General features: G+C 33.7%; 2 protein-coding genes across 2 annotated transcripts in view; both read left to right on the plus strand.

Annotated features, from left to right (window-relative positions):
- Positions 1-10748: 10748 nt before the first annotated feature.
- On the plus strand, positions 10749-20863 carry LOC129260889 (uncharacterized). The gene is made up of 2 exons (XM_054898887.2): positions 10749-11604; positions 14178-20863. Exons 1-2 carry the CDS (start codon positions 11361-11363, stop codon positions 14327-14329), a joined length of 396 nt encoding a protein of 131 aa, XP_054754862.1. The 5' UTR covers positions 10749-11360; the 3' UTR covers positions 14330-20863.
- A 2537-nt stretch (positions 20864-23400) lies between these two features.
- LOC129260656 (WD repeat-containing protein on Y chromosome-like) overlaps positions 23401-24859 on the plus strand; it is a 47400-nt gene continuing 45941 nt past the window's right edge. The window contains exon 1 of the mRNA XM_064114465.1: positions 23401-24203. Coding sequence (XP_063970535.1) covers positions 23793-24203 — 411 coding nt within the window. The 5' untranslated portion in view covers positions 23401-23792. The remainder of the gene's footprint in view (positions 24204-24859) is intronic.

Raw genomic sequence — 24859 nt, forward strand, 5'->3', positions numbered from 1 at the left:
ATTTTGGATTTTAAGACCTTGATATCGTGCTGTTACATCTTCGAACGTAGAGGGCAGCAACACACGACCATGTTGTTCGAACGATGTGTGCATGTGAAGTCCAACCCGGTGCCCGCCTGGCCGGCCCGGTACGGTTGCGTGGGGTACGATCGAGTGTGATGATATTGAGTGCAGTTACGATGTGTGGAGGTGCCATGGCCGAGTGGTCTAAGGCGACTGACTATACATAAAAAGTCCGGGGTTTGATCCCCGGCCGCGGCACCTATGCCCGTGAGCAAGGCATTTCATCTGCAATGCTCTTGTACCCTGCTTTCAAATTAATGGAAATGCTATATGCATTATTGGTAACTATATAGGTGTGCACTTGTTTAAAAAAAAATTGTGAATTGTCATGATTGTAGCGAAGTGAGATCGTGTCTTCTGGGGTTTTGTGGCCCTTTAATATTCATATTTTGTTGAGATTTTGGAGTAATTTCTGTTGCTGTTCTGTGTATGTTGAGAAAAGATACGTTTTCCGTGATTTTCCGTTTGAAAAGCCACTTTCCATTTCAAAAGGCCCTTTCCGTGAATAAGAATAGTATCCTTATTTTTACACAAAATCAAGGATCAGAGAAAATATTGCAAAACAGCTACATGCTTGTAATTTCAGTTTGAGCAGTTTAGATTTTCCCTGTACAAAAACGCCATAGGAGATACAACAACCCTGACCGCGATTTCGGTGCGCGCGGTAAGTCAAAACGTCATATTGCTTTTTCATGTGCAAAGTCAGTGCAGTGCCGATACGACGATTTGACTGACCGCGCATTTGCATATTAAGTGCGCGTAGCTGTTGTTTGCTTTGCTCCAGTACACGTTTCCTATGGGATTTGCGCATTTTATCAACAATTTGCCTGACATTGCTGTGAAAATCCCACATATCTCAGAAACTACAATAAATTGCTGCATAGAAATTTGATTATGAATAGAATAGGACTTGTACTTTCATTTTCTGCAAAAATCTAAAAATCAATTTAAAAAAAAACACCAAAATTGACTGATATGATGGTTCGGATGAACGCCAACGATATATATCATACTATTTATTTATATTATATGGAATAGAAAGGGTGATGAATTTGTGTTCTGTACACTCATTTTATACTGATTATCATCATAATGGAAGACCATGAGGAAGATGAATGTAAAAAAAGGGTAACCATGATGAGAATATCCAGAAAATGTTGATGATAAAACATGCAAGCTTCATGTTCAATTGACTACCCACGACTCTGTGTGCCAATTATAGGACAGTCAAAGACGGTTTCAAATGACACGATTGGCATCATTTAAATCCACTTGTCAAATCTCTTGAGATGACTATCTCAACAAAATGCCTCTGGCATTAACTGACTACCCATCCATTACAGAATCCTCTTGTGGATTTTCTTTCTTTTCTCGGACCTGTAATTAAACACTATGTTCCGGAGATTTACGAGATTCAGTTGCTAATTCCATACATCCTAACGAATTAATAACATTTTGCTGTTCAGTAATGTTATTACAGTAACATGCTTTAGTCTCATCATTTCTCTATCTTGTCGAGTGGATGTGTAAGAGTAATTGTCTGTTTAAGTAGCTCACTCTTGAAGTGATTGATTTTGATAGGTTTAGAGGGACATCATTCCAGAGAGATTAGAATATTAACAAAGATGAAGAGTACTTCAAGGTGACTGTTTCACAGAGAATGAAGTGTAACGAAAGTCATTCCATTGATCACAACCTTGTAGCATAATCTGACCCATATGGTTATAATTGACTCTATTTAAGTATAACTTTATAAAGTAAACTCATTTTTTTGTTGAACAGCCCACTGTTTGTAATTATTTGAAAAAAGGAAAGAGAACATTCCTGGAGATTCATATAAAAATATGAAAAAAATTTATAAAGCCTCAAAACCCCTCTCTATAAGATGTGCTCTTGACTTCTGCATTGGTATTGAGATTTTAATTTGTCAAAAAATTAATTATTAACAAATAGATTGAAACATGTTGGGAAGACTTTATATGCACCATGTCTACTGTAGAGATCCAGAATGATATTTCTCCTGCAAAATGAGCATGTTTAATTTGAAGTGAGCTCTCAGCAAAGTCATTAGCAATTTATTCATGAGTTATTCATGAATTCAATCAAAACCTGTCATAGAGCCATCACCAATTCAGTGCTATGAAGTGCTTTTGTGCATAATTAGCCATCTAGTGAAATCTTATTTTTTTAAAGCTCATTCTTGTACGTACATTACAATTGAAAATCTTATTAAATTTTGTTGTGTTTAATTATTTTCTGGCTTTCTGTCGGGATTGTATTTTATCCTGGTCTTGTCTGATCATTTCACCTTCCTATTAGAAAAACATGAGCCCCCCCTCAAAAAAGTTCAGGGGCCCTTTGCAGAAAGACAATGGCAACTCTAAAAATCAACTTGATTTTCAACTAATCAAAAGCGCGCATTCAGGACTTGCGATTGATTTTTTGACTTGCTTTTAAACGCAACTCTTTCTGCGACGGACCCCAGTACAAAGAGGGGGAAATGAGATGGATAATACACCTGCAACATATTCCATCAAGGGTGAATAATGTACAGTATGTTCAATCATTGGCATCACATCAGTATGTACATCTGTAGTTTGAAGAGAACATGTAGAGAACAGTGGAACGTTGTGGCACAGTGGATTAGTACATGGTTTGAATCCCAGCCATGGCGTAATTTCCTTCAGCAAGAAATTTATCCACATTGTGCTACACTCAACCCAGGAGAGGTGAATGGGTACCCAGCAGGATTAATTCCTTGAATGCATGAGCGCTGAAAGGCAACTCGAGCTAAAGCCGGGGTAATAATTATACACAATTATAAGAACAAGTTTTTCAAAATTTTACAGAAATTGAAAATCATCATTCATGTATATGTATGTACATATAATGTTCATACCTTCCCTATCTACATGTAAGTCCACTTGACTTCATCTGATTTTATTTGCAACCATGGATGCAACACAATTAATATTTGTTTGTTATCAGTTATGAAAGTGAATTTCATCTTGTGTAAAAAACACATTATGCCCAGCTTCTCCCCCTCAAATTCTCACTTCCCAATTTTTTGTATGTTCTACTTTTATGTGTATCAACTTTTAATTATGAAGTTGATTCCCAATTATAGGATGTTTTTTATGCTTTTTGGTTTCTAGGAAAGCTTGTCACACTGATACGAATATGAGTGTTTTTTTCAAAAATGCTATTTGTTTTTTGCACACCCCCCCCTCACCATACCAAAATTGTTTTCACCAATAGTTCATAGACATGTCACTCAAAACTAATGAAAGAAAAATAGCAATTTACTTAATCTGTTAATGACATTGGTTGTTAATTATGTGTGCAAGCAGTACAGAATTAAAGCTCTGTATTAAGGTGATTTGCAATAGCATGTTAAACATGTGCAAGTGTAATTTCATTTAATTCATCAATATTTGATAAATCTACTCTGCTTCATGAATAATGTGGGCTAAAATAACATTATTTTTTATTTGATTCATTGTGTACAATAAATAAAGCTACAAGACATTAAAGGAGAATGAAACCTTTGGAACAAGATAGCTTGTGTGAAAACAGAAAAAGCAAAGAAACAGAAAAACGAAAGTTTGAGAAAAATCGGACAAATAATGAGAAAGTTATGAGCATTTGAATATTGCGATCACTAATGCTATGGAGATCCTCAGATTGGCAATGCGACAAAGATGTGTGATGTCACTTGTGAACAACTCTTCCCATTACTTCAGTATATATTTCACTTAAACTACCTCTTTTATCACATCTATCAGTAGATCATGTGTTCTATCTATAGGAGGGCATGTAATACAGATTTTTAAAGAATACGTCATGGATAAAGAGTTTGTATCACCATAAGAAAACGCAAAAAGAGACATTTTGGGGGTATTATAATCCATCAAAGGGAAAGTTGTTCACATGTGACATCACACATCCTTGTCGCATTGCCAATGGGAGGATCTCCATGGCATTAGTGATTGCAATATAAATGCTCATAACTTTCTCATTATTTGTCCGATTTTTCTCAAACTTTCTTTGTTCTTATTCTTTGATTTTTCTGTTTTGACACAGGCCTACTTGTTCCAAAGGTTTCATTCCCCTTTAACTTTCATTGAGTTTGAGATTTAGAAAGTGTGGAAAATTTCAACTTTCAATAGCTGTGTCACTTTTATTGGTTAAAATGCATTATAAGGATTTATTAATAGAGTTTGGAAAATGGTAGTTTGATAAAAAAAAAAGGGGGGCAGAAAATGTTTTATTTAAAGACAAATATATGAGATTAAAGTTTTGAAATAATATCAAACAAATAAAGAAATATTTATAACTTGTCTTCCCCCTTTCACTCACATCATACACTAATTTACCTTGGTTTAGATGTTCCTAAAATAAGTTTCACCCACATTTCCTATTTTTTTTCACAATATTGATATGGATTTATAAAAAGGAAGTCCTTTAATTATGAAAATATGCAAGAAGTAAAGCTGCTTACACTAGGAAAAAAATGGTAAGAATAAAAAATGATTTTCCTATCCACGATAAAAATTATATTGTTCACATTTTTACCAATTTGAAATTTATTAGGAAATTTTGGATCTTGATTATTTTTCTTTGTACATTTTTTTATTTCATGTCTTTATAAATGCAAATTTTATCATTCTCTTTTTAGTATTCATCTTGGAGTTAACTTTGTCATGTTTTATTTTCTATTTCTTGATAACTGTTGGTCCATTAATACTGTAAACTATCCCAACATGAAATATTAATAGAGATTGACCGTACAATGTTTGTTATGTTGGTCGTTTCATTATTAAAGCGTTAAGAATTGTAGACCACTTGCAGATCTTGTAAAAAGTAAAGTTACACAATTATCACTTTTGTTGTGATTATATAACAGAGGTCATCATCACTGAAGCATGACTGAAATCAACGCCTTAATTTTTGCCCCTCAAATTCTTATTTAAGTAATCCATGTCTTCAATCCTTTGTGTGAACAATACCTATGTACATGTACACAAAAAGCCATTGGCTATCCTGTCAATCCTATGAATAGCAACATGCTATCTTTACTCTGAAGGCAAGCAAGGATAGTTGAGCAGCAGGCTGCCTGCCATACACATCAAATTTGTAGAGTGGATGGTAATTAATCCCTCCATCACATTGACCTGTGCTTCCCAGTTGCCAATTTGCCTGCACTTTTAGCTGCCTGTCTGGGCATTCTATGATAGCAAGGAGCTTGATGATAGTGATACTCGTCTGTCATCGTGTATTACGGTGTCTGTGCTGTGAGACTACAATTTGCTCTGTACTCCTACACAGCCAGAGACAGGCCAGTTCTCATCAGTCCATGCAACCATTTAAAAACAAATCCAAATAAACTTCAGATTATTTGTAATGAACATACAATTAGTGAGCTTTTTGCGACAGTGAATCAACCTTAAGCTTTTTTGACAAGTAATTTACCATTTCTTGATTTAGCCAGCTGATTTGCAAGAGAAGCTCTATACACTTTTGATTTTGGCTTTAGACAGTGATACCAGAACTAGGCACATTGTCCAGTTCATATAGTACAAAGATTTCATGCTCAATGGCACAATCCCACAATTCTACATTCCATGTTGCCTAACTTCAGCTGGTGGAAACAGGTGTTTAATTACCTGGTTGTCCTTGGGCTTTTTCTATTAGGTGGGCTGATACTGTAGGGTTTGAATCTCCAGAAAAAGACACTCTAATGAGGATGTAGTTAGACTTGTTTTGATTAGTTGAGATTATTATAAAGACTATTTAAGACTAATTGCTATTGGGGGGGGGGGGGGGGGTCTCTCTAAGAAGCTACCATTTTCATTATTTTGTCCCTTCAAAATTGCATATTGAATGCAATGATCAATTTCGGAGCTGCTGTGCAACTCACAAGGGCCATTTTCTTTATCAATTTGGGGTAAATATCCCCTTTCACTTTCATTGTTTTCTGCTACCGATGTTTAAAGGCTCACAACGTATCAAATCTGAGTCTGAATTTACAGACTAATTGTCCCCTAGCCTCTTCAATGACTATGGAATGTTCTGCACTTGCCTTCAACTTCAGAATTATGACATTGACATTGGCCTATGATAAACAGTCTTATCTGCATAGCCTGTAATTGCTTGTATTTTTTCCTGTGCCATCGATGACAGTCCATAAATATATAGCTGACAGTTGGCCACATTAAATTTGTGTGTTCAAGTAGATGGTGACATCCCTCTAGTAGATTTGTACATGTATTACTGTAAAAAAAAAAAGAGAAAGGAATAAAAAAAAAAATCAAATTCTATAATCTATAATGTGTTCAGTGCTGCTAATGTCCATGTACACAGCCAAATCACTCAGTGTGACGGTGATATTCATTTATATATTGAAATAAAAAATGGAATCTTTCTGCTTTTTTCTTCCTTCTATAATAGATCAAATCAGAATACAAATCCTTTGCTTTTAAAATAAGTTGTGTATTTTTTGTTTTATTTTGGGGTATTGAGTTTTAAGAGCGTATTCGTTCTGATTTGCGGCATGGGCTAGAGCTTTAAACATTCCTAAATCATATTCATTTCATCTGTTGAACCATTCAACTTTCACTCATATCATATGACATTTTCTAATCTGATATAAATCTGAATTAAAATTCAACAGGAATACTCTATACCTCATAATGTGTTGTACCAGATTGATACTTTCAGTCTGCAGAGTAAGTATAAATACATCTCTAGCATCTGATATTATTAGGTGATTCCACAAAGTGTATGGTTTGGGAAATAGACTAAAAAAAATCCTTCCATTAAATGTATGTGTTACTTTGTACCACACAATGATTTCACCGTTAATAACTTATTGTATTACTGTATGGGGTAATTGTGCGAAATACCTTATCAATAGAATTTCCATTTTACAAAAAAGAGCAATTATAGTAATCACAGATAGTCATTATCTTGCTCAAATTTTAAAAGTTCATGACTTGTACAATTTGCAAACGGCTTGTTTTGTGTTTTCAGCAATGAAGAAGCTCCTACCTCAAGTATTTAATGATTATTTTGTGTATAGATATTTTTTTAATAGGTATAATTGTCGTAACTCTTATGATCGGGGGTTATCAATTTTCTAGAAGTACTATATGTTATAGTGGACCTGTTTTATGGAATTCTTTGCCCCAAGATATGAAGCAATGCCCAACCATAAGTAATTTTAAAAGAAAATATAAGATATTTTTATTGAATTGTTACATTAATAGGTAAATTCAACTTATTGCATGTTTTTTTTTTTTTTCTTCTTTTTTTTATGTAGGGTCTTTCTTTTCTATTTCTATTAAATCCAATAACTGGTTTCTTTTTTGCAGTATACAAGGGATCAGCCTAGACAGGCCAACGGCTTATTGCTGATCCCCCACATCCACTGCTACTTAATGTTATTCACTCCTATCTGTCCACTTTTTTACAATTGATTTATCGTGTATTTTTTTTCTTTGTTTCTATTGTGTATATTTGTATGAATATGTGTTTTTAATATATGAATGTTTTTATGAGAGATGTGAAATAAATGAAATTGAAAAAATTGAAATTGAAATAATTATTAGACAACTTTCGTACTAAGCTCCCATTTGATTTGGTCTGCTAATAATTTCCTAAGCTATAGGCCTACGTCTCACCCCCTGTATTTAGGCCCTCATTTCTCTCTGTTTTCTAGTTCATACAAAAAGTTGTAATGTTCTCCAATCATCATGTCTTGAACAATTTGTTAAGTGTAATAATAATTCAGAACAATGGGATTTGGATGTACATGCCCACATATATATCTAATTGTTATTAGTATAGTTTATGCCTGCATCAATTAATTGTGAACTCGTATTCAAGATACTGTGCTATATCAGTTTTCATGGACTGAAAGTTGTAGCAAAGGGAAGGTAATAAATTCTCAGAGTTCATGTTGAACCAGAGCCAACATAGATTGGGGGAAAGGAAATAGATTTTTCAACCTAGAGTAATCTATAGAGTAATGCTCCATTAAAGCCTAGTTCAGACGTGCAAAAATTACCAGGGATCTCAGTTAATAATGTAATTGTGTAAACTTTCTTGGCCCTTAGATGTGAATTACTTTATCAGCAGTATAGATATACTCGGGACTATGGATGTTCATAGACACAATGTAAAAAACTGCTTGGAAAGATTTATATGCCTGTATTATTTTGATCAAATTCATTACAAATAAATGTAATACACTAGTTTGTATTACATTGATTGTACAGGAATGTTTTCTCTGTATGTTTCTTTACATTAGCTCAATGTAATAAGAGCTCCCATTGAAAACCCTTGTAAATCCATTGAAAACTATCTTTCAGAACACTAACTCTGACATTGATTTCCCCCTACAATTTTTCTGAACACCTCTATATCAATATACCAACCTAGAAAGCATTTAATTTTTTTCCAGGGATTTCCAATGACAGATATTAAAAGCTATTGAAAATTAGCTACTGCAAATCTTGGCTTCTTCTTGGCTGAGAGCAAGGCAGTGAAAATCACCTGACAAAACTTTTCAAGAAATGCTACATTGAACTCTATATCTTCACAGATCTAAGATGGGAGTGTTTTCTGGAGGAAAAATTGTCATGTCAACTCTCCAAACATATAATTAACAAAAAATTTGAATCATGTACCAATTTGAAAGTACTCTCAGAACTTACATGTAGAAAAACTTAAATTGTAAATGAATTTTTATGCATGCAGTCTTTCTTCGATACAAGTCCATTCCAAGTAAATGAAAAGCTTATACCCTTTGAAAGTTTTTTTTTAATTATCATTTTTGTATAGAATGTTTCAACATACATTGTAAACTCTGGTACAGTAAACCTTGAATATTGGTTCATTCTTAACAGTGTAGTATTTAAGGAAAAGGTACTTTGTCAAAACTTTGAAAAACTATATGTTGAAAAGAGGTATTGAAGATGAAAAGCTTGATCCTGATTTGAACTGTTTGATATTAAACCAGCATTCACATATCAATGAGTGTTCATTTGTTTGCACGTAATAGGGATAAAACTATGAAAATATATATTTTTTTCAATTCTTAAAATTCATTATATTTGTGATATGCAGTTCCAATTTTCCCATAGATTTAACTAAGTGAATCAGAAACCTAAAAGATTCTGCAAGTCAAAGACTACTGCTTCTTACCTTGAACTTGTAGTCTGTTGAATAATGAGGCTTTACGGTATCAGTGAAGAGGAAAGAATAAAAGGAAAAGGGTTAGCCAGTTTTATTGTTTTACAAAACATGACAGCTGAATTCGGTTGTTTAAAGGGAAACAAAGCCCATTGTTTTTATAGCATTTTTAGCCAACATCAATTTGTGTGGTCCTAATTTCAGCTCTCATGGCTTTCTCATTATTCATAACCATTTTTTGAAGGAAATTTAAAGGGGTCAGCATCAACATTTAATGATTATTTTATCATGTATTATTGCAGGATAAACTCCATATAAAATATCACATTTCCATATTGTAGTGTATTGGGGGGAAAACCTAAAAGGGAGTTATATAGGAATAATGAAGTTTCAATATTACCGCAATTGAGTGATAATTGCTTCCGGTACCAGAATAATTGAATATATCTACAGTATTCTATAGTACTCCAGACAATGAAACCTTTCAAATATTTAGTTTCCTTCTCATCTCTCTATGATTCCTTTGTGATATTTTTTTATGTTTCATGTAAACATAAGTTTTGATTTTATATAAACCCCTCAAAAAAGTTTGGAAATCTGAGTTTGGTCATTAATTTCTCCCAACTCCAAATTTTACACAATGCATATTTGATATCATTCAAAAAATAATTTAATTCTCTTTAAAATGATACCATGCTTGTTATGATCATGCCATCACGAAAATAGCAGGATTCAAAAGTGTTGGATGAGGTCTGAATTGAAAAGCTGCAAAACGAGGTGAAATATTCATGAAGGGTCAATACAAAACATGATTCTTTTGTCTGTGTCAATAGAGATGAAAATCCATTCAAATCAAGCCCCTGCTTCTTCATGTTTTTATGTTTTGTTGTGGTTTATGTAGTGATGATTCTGTGAGATAACATGGTTTGAGTCGTGGTTTGAAATACCCATGCATGTTTGTTTGTTTTTTTACCTTGCCCCACGTTTCAAGTGAACCATAATCATATCATGTAGGGTATAATTTTAAAGAGAATTAAATGATCTATTCATGAATATTAATTACACATTGATATTTACTCAAACCGAGGCGGGATTGTGGATCAAATTCAAAAGAAACCGCTGAGAAACTCACTCATCACCACGAAAAAAAGAACAGTGACTTTCAATATTGTGTCCTTTTGCAACTTTTGAATTTTGACCTTGCCCCACATTTCAAGGCACTGCACCTCCATGTGAACCATAATCATATCATGTAGGGTATCATTTTAAAGAAAATTAAATTATCTATTCATTGATATTAATTTCACATTAATATTTACTAAAACCAAAGAGGGATTATAGATCAAAGTCAGATTTCCAAACTTTTTTTGAGGAGTTTAGTTTGTTAAACACTGTTTTTAAGGTTTACTATTTCAATTTTGTATGTTGTTCCACATGGCCACAGTGGAAGTAAATTTGTTTGGGCATTTAAACATGTCTAAATAAAATCAATCTTATGTCTTAACTTATCTTATCCAGGAATATTGGATTGACAGTTGCAAGGTTTTCTATTATTAGACTTGAATTTCAACCCCAAACCATGTTCTATATGTAGAATAAGTTTCGTAATCTCAAATATCAAGCTAATTGTATTTGAAAGTAGTTGACTATCATTCTCAAAATTTTCTGTATAGGGCATCTTAGCAGTGCATTAAAACATGTATTTTGGCCTACATGATTTGCCAAATATCAGAAAGGGTATTGCTTGATGAGCTGAAATCTGACAAATTCCCCACAGGTGTATGAGTACAAACTTTCTGCGTGATATTGTGCTGTATAGCAGCTTATACCACAATCTAATGATTAGTGATCATGAAAGACATTAATACCGGTAATTTTATTGGATTGCTTTTCCTCGTGGGATTCTAGAAATATTCAATTTTTTAGGGCCTATATTGCACTCATCTATGATTCATGCAAATGAGTGAAATAAACCTGTTGAAAATAACTCGTGGAATGTTTCGTGTATCCCATTCTTAGTCATCCAATATGATATAAATACATGAGTAACTGATACATTTTTCATTTACTTTCCTTTTACATTATTTGCTTTATTTCATTAGATGCCAGTACCACCAACTGAAGAGGCCCATTATATTTTGGAAGTAGGGCAGATTGCATTTGGCTCAGGTTTGGATGATAGTAATGAAGCTGCCAATGGACAGCATGTGGAACCAGTGCGGACACTTCTCAGCAATGGTTCAACCACAGGAGGGCGCTATGTCAGGATGATAGCTGTCGAACATGATCGCCATTCTGATGGCAATGAATCGGTTGAGAGTCGGAATGGGTCCTCTAGCTCAGAAGGTATGGTTTAAACTGTTAGTTAATTGTTGATGCATTATTTTGATAACCCTTGAATGTTTTTCAATTGTTCATATTTAAGTAGTAGAGTATCAGGTCAAGCCAGATTATAGGGACAATTTAATAGGGATGGGTGTTATAAATGCATCTTTCAGTTATTTTCACTCACATAGTGTAATTGCTCTCAACCAATCAGATGCAGGGATTTCAGGTGTGAGTGAAAAAGCACTATGTCATGATGCTCCTTAGGCATATGTGCCTCTATGCCTCTATGGGAGGTGAAAAGTATCAAGCAATTTTAGCCATGCAAAACTTACAATTGTTTGTGCCTTTTAGAAGGTTGGTCATGCAGTTATAAGGACAGTTGTATTCAAGAAAAACCATGTATACCTAAACTGCATGTACCATCCTTTTGGTAATTAACCCTGTGAGTATTCCTATTGAATGGATTACAGAGTTACAAGGGGTAATTCTAGAGGAAATTTGGTGCTCTTATTAGGATTTGAAAGGGTATTAAGAATTGATATCTAGTCCCTCATTTCAGAACACCGATCCTCTTTGGTTCATATGGCTTACAACAAAAGAGCATGGTCTAATCTTTCAAGACCCCCCTCCTTCCCTCCCCACCAAGTATTAATTTTGCTCTTCACAAGAAATTTAACAAAGGGGGTGTCTGGATGAGGAACAATAGTCACCTCAGTATAATGTTTGAAAGACTGCTGAGGATTAACAGCACAGAACATCCAGAGGAGAATCTGGGGAGGTTTCATGAAACAAATAGTTTGAGGATTTCACTGACTATTGTTATAGGATCTTGAAATCCTTGCATCTGATTGGCTCAGAGCAATTTTGGTTATTGAAAATCACTGACAAGAGGATTCATTAAGCACTGTCTAGTCTTATACAATGTTTTGATACCAGATTGATGAAAAGGGAATCTTTGATGTGAATAGTTCCTGCAAAATTCTGCATGCAATGCATTTAATCAAAGGAAATCTGGTCTTTTGTTGAGACACATTATTACAGTGGAAAAGCAGAGATAATGAAATGCAAAGTCGACCAATTGTTAACGATGTAACCTAGTCAAACAAGCAACAAAGATGGCTACAAAAAAGCAAAATGTTTTGTTTGGCATCAACACCAGTGCTCAATCCGTTCCATCCAAGGTGTATAAACACAGACCATGTTTTTGCTATAGGAAGTGCTGGTCTTCCGTGGACCTCTCCCTCCTCTTGATAAGGAAATGGGACCGGTTGGTTACATTAACACATGACTGGGTCAATAGCAGTCTTGTGGTAGATCCAGGGATCATAACCACTGCTCTACCAGGGGTAGTAGGTCCAGGGCCCTGTTTCCCAAAACTTGTTATCATTAGGAAGTTACAGTTACTCTTATAAACCTATTGAAATTGTGTCGTTTGATAGGCTGATAGTAAGTTGGTCATAGAATTTGATTTCTAGTCTGTTTTCATGTTAGCAAATTTTATAAAGGGATGAAGCAAGGTCTTGGCAAGAGTGAAGATTCTGCTGATATGATTTATTTTTTAAGAGCAATATTTTTCTTAGAAAAATGTATTACATATAATTTGCATTTCATACACTATGACACATATTCCTTGGGTCACTTCAATTCAAGAGTGGAGAGTTGTTTAGGGTGTCCTAGTACAGACCTGCCAACCAGTACGTTTTAGCCGTATTTAGTACGTTTTTGCAACCAAAATACGGCAGTACGTTTTTTCTTTGAAAAATATGTTTTTTGTAAAAAAAAAAAAATAATAATAATAATTTTTTTTTTAAACTAAATCGTAATTTATTGAGAAAAATAATCTCTATATGTCTCTATTTCATAAAACGTGCACAAATATGGTTATTAGATCAATGTAATTTCAGGTAACTTGTTTTTCAATCATTTTGTTCAAACCAGGGTGAAGATATACACATGTTTTAATGTTTTTTTTTTCATCTGTAAGAGCAGTGCGCAATTTAGCTTGCATGCAGCTTGAGCGCCGCGATGAGCGAGTGCGCCAAGCATTTTATTATGAAATACACATTTTTGGGGAAAAATACAGTTTTTTTTATCACAGAATACAGTTTTTCATTCCCAGAGGTTGGCAGGTCTGCTAGTAGTCTGTCCTTGAATCCTTGTTTAGGGTCCTTCTTTCAGGACAATTCTTGTGGATGGTGTCCACTTTTCAATGGAAATAACCCTCCCCCGGGCTATATATGTAAATGATATTCACATTTTCACTTTGAATTTCAGTTATTATTGTTGATTTTGGGAGCCGATTGAGAGATGTGTTGAAATAAAGTGCAAAGACTATTAATTATGAACAAAACAATAAGTGGTCATTGTCAATGTTTGAGGTTTTAAAATTCATGTTTTGAATTCTCCTATTATTGATTGAAAGTAGAGCTAGATCGCATATTTTCTTCTTCCAGAGAAAGTGCTGCTTCAAGATGATGAAGATAAACGCACTGGTCGTGGTTGTATGTGTGGAACTTTTCACATACTATTGTTTCATATCATTTAATTGTTCATATGAACTTATTTTATTGTTTTTGCTTGATTTTTTGCAGGAATTCTACCTCCAGTGACGACGACGGTAGAGCTTCACGATCAAGACTCTTTGCGGAACTTGGTGGATGATGCTTCACAGAACCACGTAGAAGAATCCCCGCAAAACCTTGTAGAAGATTCCCAGGATCCTGGCCATGCAACGTCTGTTTAGTTTACAAAAATGAACAAAATCTTATTTAAATATTTGTTTATAAAACATTGTGAAATTTTAAAACCATGCTAAAACAGGGTGTTATATATATGTAATGTCAAGTAACAGAACAACAGCTGTACACTCCACCCCCCCCCCCATGGTTATAATGTTTTGTCATTTTCTGAAATAGTACTTAACCATATTTGTGCGTCTGTTTTCATCTCTCTTGGCATGTTGTATGAATTATGTTGTATTTCAAATTTATTGTGGTTTTTATGGACAATTGAATTTCATGAATTCATATAATTGGTCAGACAGGTCGTATCAGTTCATGTTTAGGTTTTATAGTTTGTTGGTATGGAAATAGGAATAAATATCATGAATATCATTTTGATTATAAAACATCCTATTTTGTATAAAAAAATTTTACTGATGCTCTACTTAGATTACTGGTGGTTAGTATTATTTTCATTTCAAATTGTCTGCACATGATATTTCATGTTGATTTGACTATGAAATGAATTCTTCAGTTTTACTCTGCCTATAAATGTTGCAATTTTCCATATTGGTACAAATGAAATTAAAAGCTGTGGTAATTAATTTTCTAAACTTTCTCATTCACCTTTGTACCAGAGAAGCTAAAAATTACTTGAGTGCTTAAGACAATAGTATAAAAAATTCTGTTATCAATTATGTAATAAGGAAATTTAGATTTGAAGAAAATATTAAAATAAAGATTGTCATTAATATACTTTACTAAATTTATTTAGCATGCAAAGAGGTAAGGAGAAAATTAAATTGGTTGATAATATAGGAAAAATTATAGCAATATTACTCTTAAAGAGTATTTACATGACCACATTTATTGAATCATTAATTTTTCTTGTTCAATTTTTTTTTATTTAAGGGGAGATCCTTAGATCCTTTTAATACCTACTTGTAGAAATGTTGAATCTGTGAAAAAAGTACATCAATGATTAAAATTGTGGTTTGATGATATGATCTCTACTCAATGGACCATGTTCACCATGCACTCAATATTGTTGAACTCTATTGCACAGATACATACATGTACATTATATCTAAAAATAATTGTTAGATTAAATATAGAATAAAGATAGCACAGAAAACAGAGTCAAAAACTTGAAAAAATAGTTTCATATAGCGGAGATTACTGGTCAATGAAAATCCATTTGTATGTTATTTCTACATGAGTTGAGATGTTAACTTGACTTGAACTGAAGAGGGCGGTATATACCAATATGCAACAAGATCTGTGAAATATATGTGTAGACTGTTTTCTATTGCACTACCACTACCTGGTGTGTAAGATATGGCACTTGTCATTGAGTTAAGTGTGATAACGTTAATTAGTTAATAAAATTCATGCATGCTTGTGTTGTTATAATTTCAGCAGTTGTATAATCGGGAGGAATTTTAAAAGGCTGATTCAAGAAAAATCTTTAAAAGCAACTGAAAATTATTGTTTGCCCATAATAATATTGTATGGCCTGGACAGATGAATACATGTATCGCCCGAATAAGATCATATCACCTTTGGTATAGCCAAAGGTGAAAATGAATTGACAAATGAATAATATTTCTGAAATTAATCGCTCATTCAAGGCAAATCCATAATTATTTTTGTTGTCAGTTATACCAGGAATATAAAATACAAGACATTTTTAGCAATTTTATGATGAATAAGGAAGCATGCAAAGTAATGTAATGGTTGAAATAAAGTTTACATCATAATGATAATTTGCAAATTCATGTCGGTGGTGTATCACCATCAAAGTTGATTGTTAACTTACATACAAGGGTATATATACACAATGTATTTTAAACAGAAATGGGGAGTTAAGTATAATGAATCGATTTTCAAATTGATATAGATTATAGAACATTGATAATGATAGTGATGATAATAATCACCATAGTGAAAAAAAAAAGATAATAGAAATAATAATAATGATGATAATAGTGAAAATTTGTATATTGCCTTTTCTGTAAAAATTGACACTCCTGGTGAAGTGCTTTTAAAATTCAATCAATAGGATTTGTAAATGGACCTGCACAGATGTTGTACAATGAAAAAAATGATTGTCAGTTTAAAGAGGCTTCATCAAATTTTCTCAGGCCTAGGTATTATTTCAATCTTGTATTTGTAATAACTATTGTGGTTTATAGACTATATTGTCCACATTTAATTTATACTTTTCATAATAATATAAAGCATTTAAGAGGCGCTGATTATCTAGTTTCCTAATCAATGGTGCACTATATATTACTCGGGCTTTAGCTCCAGCTGCTAAAGGCACTTGGTGCATTCAAGGAATTAATCCTGCCGGGTACCCATTTACCTCTCTGGGTTGAGTGCAGCACAATGTGAATCAATTTCTTGTTGAAGGAAATTATGCTATGGCTGGGATTTGAACCCACTACCCTCAGTTTCAAAGTCCAGAGACTAATCCACTTGAGAACAATGCTCCACTACTTTTATCTGACTGTTTACAAGATGGATGTAATTACTGTTAATTATTACACAGCACCTAGAATAATTGAATGAAACCAGAAGGATAATGTTTGATATGTGACATAATTACATTAACCAAATTACCTCTTGTTGCCTGAGGTGTTGGTCAGGGGTGGTATATATCTAATGAGGGCAATATATAAACGTATCTCTGAAAAGGAAGTATTTTTCTTATACTCAGTTATGATTTAAGTATTGACATGTTTAGTTACATTGTATAAATGAAAACAAATGTTATTACTTTTAATATGCATTGATGAATTTGATACAGAAAAACATGTCGACTTTGTTTTGAGTTTAATCCTCTATCATTTTGAATGGAATGTTATGAATTTATATTCTATTGCAAATGAGTTACATATAAGTCATTTGACACACTAAGAAATGACTTCCGTAAAAGAAGAGTTTCTTTCCCAAATATTATCTTGCCATTTCATAAAATCATAGTTGCTGTCTCACTGTCAAAGTTTTTAAATTGACTTTTGCATTATAAAAAGGTCATTATAGGTACACTTGCCAAAGTGGGGGAGACTTTCAATATTAAATTAATTTTTTTTTAGGGTGACTGGAGATATTAGAAAACATGATTGCTTGTAAGAGTACTAACTATTTTTGTCTTAAGTTGAAGGAGGGAAGGGGAGGCTTTCAAATGAAAATGTTCAAATATTTTAGTAAAATAGAGATTTTAGTCAATTTAAAATGACAATGTGCACTAACAAAATATAGTGACATGTTTGTATGTTGATACATGTATGCCTTGTATATAAATGAGCTTTTTATATGTAGCTGTGTGGTTAAAAATTGAATTAATATTTAAACATTTTAAATGTCATTTAGACGATCTCACCAAAGATTTGCCAATATTCAGCAAAGAACAAGAATGTAGTTTTAGAGTGTATATTTATTTCTGAACACATCTTTTAAAACAGATGTTGTATAAGATAAGGAGAAGAAGCTATCGCAAACCAATTATGAAGGATTCTGAGACATACAGTATTATCCTTTGCCATAGGATGGAACTGCTGAACTGGTTCTTTTATTTAAGGATTTGCATGGCATCTTTTGTCATGTTGCAATAGATAAGAAGGCCTTCCCATGATGATTTTGGTCTGAGTAACCTCATTCAAATCACTCAAGCAATTTTAGTTCAGATTTTCCCCATTTCTCAGTAACATTATTTCAACATAGCATCCACAAACTTATTGGAGCCCTTTGATTGGCAGAATGGCCTTTTGTTTTTTGCACAGTAAAACCATATCAGTTAAAGTGAAATACCAAACCAAAGTGTTAAATAGATCTTAGATCAATACATTGAAAGCAATGTTTGTGCTAGGTGATGGAATTATCATATATATTCTCTTGAAGTATAAAATATTTATGGTAGAGCAGTATATTTTGTCATAAAAGTTTATTGGTTGTGTGGCTCATGTGAAGTGTATCTTCATGAAAAAATGCTGCCAATGTCTACTTTGCATTTAGATAACATTGTTATTGTAAGGATCAAGAAGGATGTTAACATTGTTAATATTCTTAGAAGTTTTTTTTTTATTGCAAGCATTGATCAGAGATATATGGGGTATTGCATTAAAATTGCATTTTAAACATTTGCCCCAAATCAAGCATAATGGGGTATTGCAATCAATGCAAATCAACTACAAATTTGCATTCAGTCAAAATATTCATTTGGAAATGAACGCAAGTTTCTTGCAATGCCCCAATAGTGATAGTGTTTGGGATGTTTCACCATTAGTTGGAAATGTAAAGTAGTACTTATATCCTTCGCACACCCCACATTGGTCTGTTCAATGCACACTACTGTGCATTCATCACTGAGATCATTCACAAATGGTCTTTGGTACTTAAGCATGACTTAAGTCAAGCCTAAATATTTGTGGCACAGCCCTCTGTCTACTAGACAAGTAATGTGAATTTGCTCTTGGAATCCAAAGTATATTTAATACATGCATTGTGCAATTTATTGATAAGAATATTCTTGTTTACTGGTTAGTAATATGTCATCCTAATAATGATTTTACAATAATAATGACACCCAGAACATGTCATATCAGAATTTAGTTTTTCCAATTGATATATATCTTCCCTGAGGTACCATATCCAGTATTCAATATCATACTTTGATTGAGTGAAAAATTACCCGAGTATGTTTCTTAGCTAACAAATATATATTAGATGTGTCAGTATTAAATTCACTTATTGAACATGTTTTACTTTGCCAGAAAGCAGAATACAATAAAAAGAAAATGTTCCTTTGAAATAAGTTCATATAAAGCTCAACATTGTAATTCTATCCAGGTTACAACTGCATACAAAAATTTTCAACCTGCCAACCAAGACCCCCAATTATTTTAATCAAGTCTGCTCTTTTGTGTCTTAAAATTCAACAAGATTACTGAGATTACTTCATGAATTAAATACTTAAATATTCTACGTATTTAATCCAAGTAAAAATCTGATCATATTCATTTTTTCTGTTTTGAGTATTGAACTGAATACCAGCTCTGATATGAGATGTCTTGTCAAAGGGCACTGGCACATCATGCGATTTCAAGTTTGGTGTAGATCTTGGTGTTTTTGTTTGTGTTAAAAGCACAAATAAGATTGCCTTCCCAAGCTCCAATACAATGAGAGGTTTACAAAAGTTATTTGAATCATAGTATTGGTAGACCAATACCTCATTAGATATCAACCAAGACTAGCTTCATTTAAGTTTGGTGCTGTGCTGATGTGAAATTCATTCCAACACCAAAACCAACTGGTCAAACTATTCTGTTTCAGAAATAAACTAAATGTGGCTCTTTTTAGTCATATTTGAGAGTAACTTTTGAGATAGAGAAACATAAAAATTTGCCAATCTTTCAGAAATTAATATTTTACATAACTTGGTAAAAGTAAAGAAACTTGTTTGTAATGGATTCCTGTCCCTCAATTTTCAAACCAAACTGTACTCTCATCATCAGGCTCCCTGCCTTTGCTTTAAAAAAAAGTAAAAACTTATGGGGCTTTATTTTAATTTGATTTAGTTGCCAACAGGCAAAAAGAAAAAAAATATCAGGGGTACTTTTCACAACTTACTGCCTAAATCATTGAATAAGCTATATGATTGCAATAAACGGGGATTTCAAGGGCTCCCTTTTTAGTTTCCAGTGCTCTTTTGAGCATTTCGGGGGCTAAATTGCCCCCAGCCCCCATGTCATTTTTCCCCTGGTTGAAATTATACTTTTGGAGGTAAAAATGAACATTAAGATAAGTTATTTTGAAATTGGATTATTTTTTGTGAAAATATTGCACCTTATTGTGCACATGAAGCTTTTAAACTGTATATCATGTGCTTGTAAACATTCCCTTAATTGTACAAAGAAGTTTGCCAAATATAATATTTTATTGAAAATGTTAGGGAGTGATTTGCCTGTGTTGGATAATTGAGTAGGCTGACCTTTTTTTTATCATCCAACAGGTCTGAATTCAACAAATTTGCTCACTTCATTCTGGAATTTTTTTCCCCTACAATTTGGTTAGGAATGAGCAATGTTACGTGGAAAGTCGGCTTTAAAAATATTGAACATGTTTATTGTAGAATTTATATAATTGATGAATGGATAACAGACATATATATGTTCTCATTGAACTAATTTATTCTAAATATTTGGAAATTTGTTGATACTTTTACATCAATCCTCTTGTACCCTGTAATAATTGATGAATTTATATCATTTGTTATATTGATATTTTCCCATCCAATGCTGAATATGATGTATATTATGTATTAGCATCACCATCAACACTGTAATTTGTGTGCAACTACTTGGCCATTAGTAATAGCCATGTAGAAGATATGTTAACATGTATATAACCTCAGTATCAAATATGTGTTCAATGCCTGAGTTAGGAACTTTTGGTTAAATTTTGATGATTTGAAATAATAGTTGAAGTCAATTATATACAGTTAACACTGAGCACAAACACACAAGAGTTATTAAATGCATTTAAGGACATTGAAAATAATAATTGTTTGTGGTTTATTCTTAGGCTCAAGTTTCTTCTTCACCATAGGTGTCGGATTTCTTGATCATTGGGGGAATGATTGGTGTCTGATCCCCCCTCCCACGGTAGGGACTTTTAAAGAAATTGACATGTGAAAATCGCATTTTAGAGCATACTAAAATCACTTACTAGGCCATAATATTGTAGTCCACTTTCACTATGTAATTACCAAACACTGTAATACACAACAAGTTTCAAGTTTACAAGTATTTTATTTCAAGAAAAAGAACAACTCAAAACATTGACGCTATAATCAATATCGGCATTCTCTTTGTAAAAAAAACAAACTACAGTGAGATATATAGTGATGATTGACGATAAACAATTTTCTTTTTAACGTTTGCTCATTTTCCCCTCTCTTTTCATTAGTTACTTAGTTTGGTATACATATAATTTTTTAGTTGAAAAGTGATATAAATTGCTTTGATTTCATCGCAAACCCTGCCTTACTTGATTGATCTCACTACAGACGAGTGCATTAACTGTTTTCAAAACACACTTGTTAACTTCAGAAAAATACTGTCTTGGGATTAACTGATTTTATTTTGTTTTTCCTTTTTTTAAAATTCAATATCTGTGTTGTCAATTTTGATTGATTTCATGTATTTTAATAAATTTATCAAATTTTCAGCTCATCCGGCCCAAAGGGCCAGATGAGCTTATGCCGTGGCGTGGCGTCTGTCGTCCGTCCACAATTTCAAAATGCTTCTTCGCCATTTCAATTCTGTTTGCTTTATATGATAGCACTAGGGGGATTCAAGACTTCTACACAAAATTTTGAAATTCATTAAATATGCTAATTTATGCGCATTTTTCAAAATTCACAAAAAATGCTTCTTTTTTATTTGTCGACCAATTTTGAATTTTTTGCTTCCATCTGGTAGAGCTTCATGAGGTTAACCAAACTTCTACACAGAATTTCGACATTTTGACTAGAACAATTTTTATGCTAATTTATGCGAAATTCATTTATGCATATTTCTAAAAATTCACATAAAATGCTTCTTCTTCTTTATTTGTTGACCGATTTTGATTTTTTTCTTCCATCTGGTAGAGCTTCATGAGGTTCACCAAACTTCCACAAAGAATTTTTAAATTTGGAGTAGAAAATTATTTATACTAATTTATGCAAAATCACAGAAAATTCCTCTTAATTTGTTGACTGAATTTCAAACGCTTCTTCTTTATCACTTCAAGTCTGATTTCAATTCTGTTTGCTTTATATGATAGCATTAGGTGGGGGATTCAAAACTTCTACACAGAATTTTGAAACTCATTAAATATGCTAATTTATGCATATTCATAGATCACAAAAAATGCTTCTATGTCATTTCTTCAATTTCAATTCTATATCCTCAATTTATGTCACCAATATAATTCACTAGTGTCAACTGGGCTGAAATTAAAATTGTGTTAAATTTCGTTGCCCTCAAAATATTGGGGGATGATTGTACAGGCCGTCCCCCCACCTGAATTTTTTTTGGATACATCCCCCCCGGGATCGACACCCATGTCCTTCACATCTTCTCTTTTTTTTTTGTACCAGGGGCCTCAGAACCGGGAATGGGCTTCAGCCCCTCATTGCACCATTTTCAGCAAAATGTGTGCAAACATGAAAAAGATTACCATCAGATTGTGATTTTATGCATGTTCAATTCTCCACACTTCCAAATTGTTCTGCTGAACCTTCATATTACCTTTGTATCCAAATTAATATAATCTTTCTTTTTACAGAAACTTTTAAAGATTAAAAAAAAATCTTTTGACTCGCTAACTACCCCTACACTTTATTTAAGTGGATTGGAACTTGAAAAGTAAGTTCCTGATTGGTATTTTGAAAGAAAATATGATAATCCAATGACTTGGGCGAAGGATATTTTGGTGAAAGAGAAAGTGTGCATAATTGTTTGTGAATGAGATCGAGAGAGGGGAAGAGATAGGGGGGGAGAGTGGGCGAGGGTGTCTATTAATAGGTTGAATAAAGAAATTCAAGAAGATATTGTGGATATTGTCATGAGCCTTCAAATGTTGGTAGTATAAAAGGTACATTACCACCTCTTCTTCCAATCAACATGGGGATAATATGGAGGCAACACCTTGAAAATTGAAAAGAACCAGCGATCTATAAATGTAATGCATGTTTTCTTTTGTTGAAAACATGCTGATGAGTCGACTAAAATAAACCGGAATTGTCTCCTCCGCACTGTCGTCCATCGGGGCACTCTACCATTTAGCGCAACTATGGTAACGGACCAAGCTTGTCGAGGTTTGGGTGGAAGAAAATAGTCTACGCCGGAGAGAGACTGGGTGTTGGATTCCCGTATGTTGGAAAAATAAATGATATTTAAGGTGAATAAAGAAAACATATAACACCTAATATATTTCATGATGTAAAATGTGTAAAATTAATACTTTTTTGATAAAATTTGCAGAAACAAATGAACTAGAAATATACTAATCATTCTTTAAGCAAATATGAGACTGAAGATTTAGACTATAAAAATCGGCTGGGGTAATTGTGCACAGTGCAAAATGGTGGTTGGTCTTATTGATTAATTCGAGGAGTACGGTATGTCAGACGCCAATGAATGTAATGCAATACTGTACAGAATTGACAAAGTTAACTTTTCGTCGGGGTTTTAGCATTTCTAAAAAGAACTTTATATCAACGAAAATCGGAAAACACTGACTATCTTCTTCGACACGTACACATGCACAGTTATGATGCCGGTACGTTTGCGGTGATTGATTGCTGGCGTTGGCAGAAATAAGGTTTATCGCGACGACAGCGTTAATTGGGAGTTGGAGAGGGGAGATTCCCTCCGAACAAATAAATTATCATAACAGTTAAGAAATTTATTTCCCAAAGTTCTCAAGAATATCATGCCATCGATAAAGAGACCAGGGAAGCCAATTAGGCCTTCATCTGCATCTGCTCGTCTGGAATCTCGATCGCAACCAGCGCCATTTGAAAATGGACGTCCCGCCACAGCAGCACCGGGACTGTTCGGCCAGGGACGGGCAGCTGGCCGGGGAGCAGGTCGGGGAGCCGGCCGTGGAGCAGGTCGTGGAGCTGGCGGCTCGGGACATGGAAGTTCAACAAATGTTGCACCTGCAAAAAATACTAATTGGATGTTGAACCGAATGGCAGACTTGGACATCGATGTAAAAAATGAACAACCAGCTAGGAGAATGACTCTTGGAGCTGTGGATGGTCTGACTGACAAGGATAAAGAACAGGCAGCAAGAGTTCGGCACTACGCAAATTCGGCACCTCCTGGGACCTCACTCAAGGTAAAACTTTAACGTTAAGTTATTCTAGTAAAGTTAATTTTTTTTTTTCATCACACCAAGTCATCATACGCATGCCATTATTTGTAGTAATCCTTTTAGTTCAAAAATGAATATTATTTATTAACATTTTTCTTTTTTGTCCTTTTTTAAAAACTTGCATTGCAGACTGCCTCTTTGATGTATTACGGTTGGAACTACCCCTTATCTACCACCTAATTTTCTTCGCATCGTATCTGCGAAAATATATATCAGTTTTACCTAGATTTTGTTTAATTTGTGCAGAAATTGAGCAGATGAGATTCCCATGTTTAGATCGACGACTCAGATTCTATGCACGTAGATATCGGCGAACAACGAATACAAGGATTTCACATTTGCTCATTTGTACCCTTCTTTTGAAACTGACCACCTGCTATACACTGAGTTTATGGCCAATTCTTATCACGGTGGCAAAATATTAGACTCTTCCAAATCAGTTCTATGATGTCACCGTGCTAAATGATAGTCTCACTCCCGGTCTCACTACTCCCACTGTGAGCTCCGGCACATGATTTGACAACGGATATTTGTTCTAAAGCTGTTTCCTATCAGATTATTTGGTATGAACAACTGTTTTGCAGTGGGGTTCGGGTCTGGTCAATACAATTTTGATAAAT

The sequence above is a fragment of the Lytechinus pictus genome, unplaced genomic scaffold, assembly GCF_037042905.1.
Source record: "Lytechinus pictus isolate F3 Inbred unplaced genomic scaffold, Lp3.0 scaffold_19, whole genome shotgun sequence".
In the NCBI taxonomy this organism is placed as follows: Eukaryota; Metazoa; Echinodermata; class Echinoidea; order Temnopleuroida; family Toxopneustidae; genus Lytechinus; species Lytechinus pictus.

Coding starts and splice junctions, on each gene's coding strand:
- LOC129260889 (XM_054898887.2), top strand. CDS start 11,361: ATGCCAGTACCACCAACTGAAGAGGCCCATTATATTTTGGAAGTAGGG. Junction 11,605..14,177: donor TGGGTCCTCTAGCTCAGAAG/GTATGGTTTAAA, acceptor GATTTTTTGCAG/GAATTCTACCTCCAGTGACG.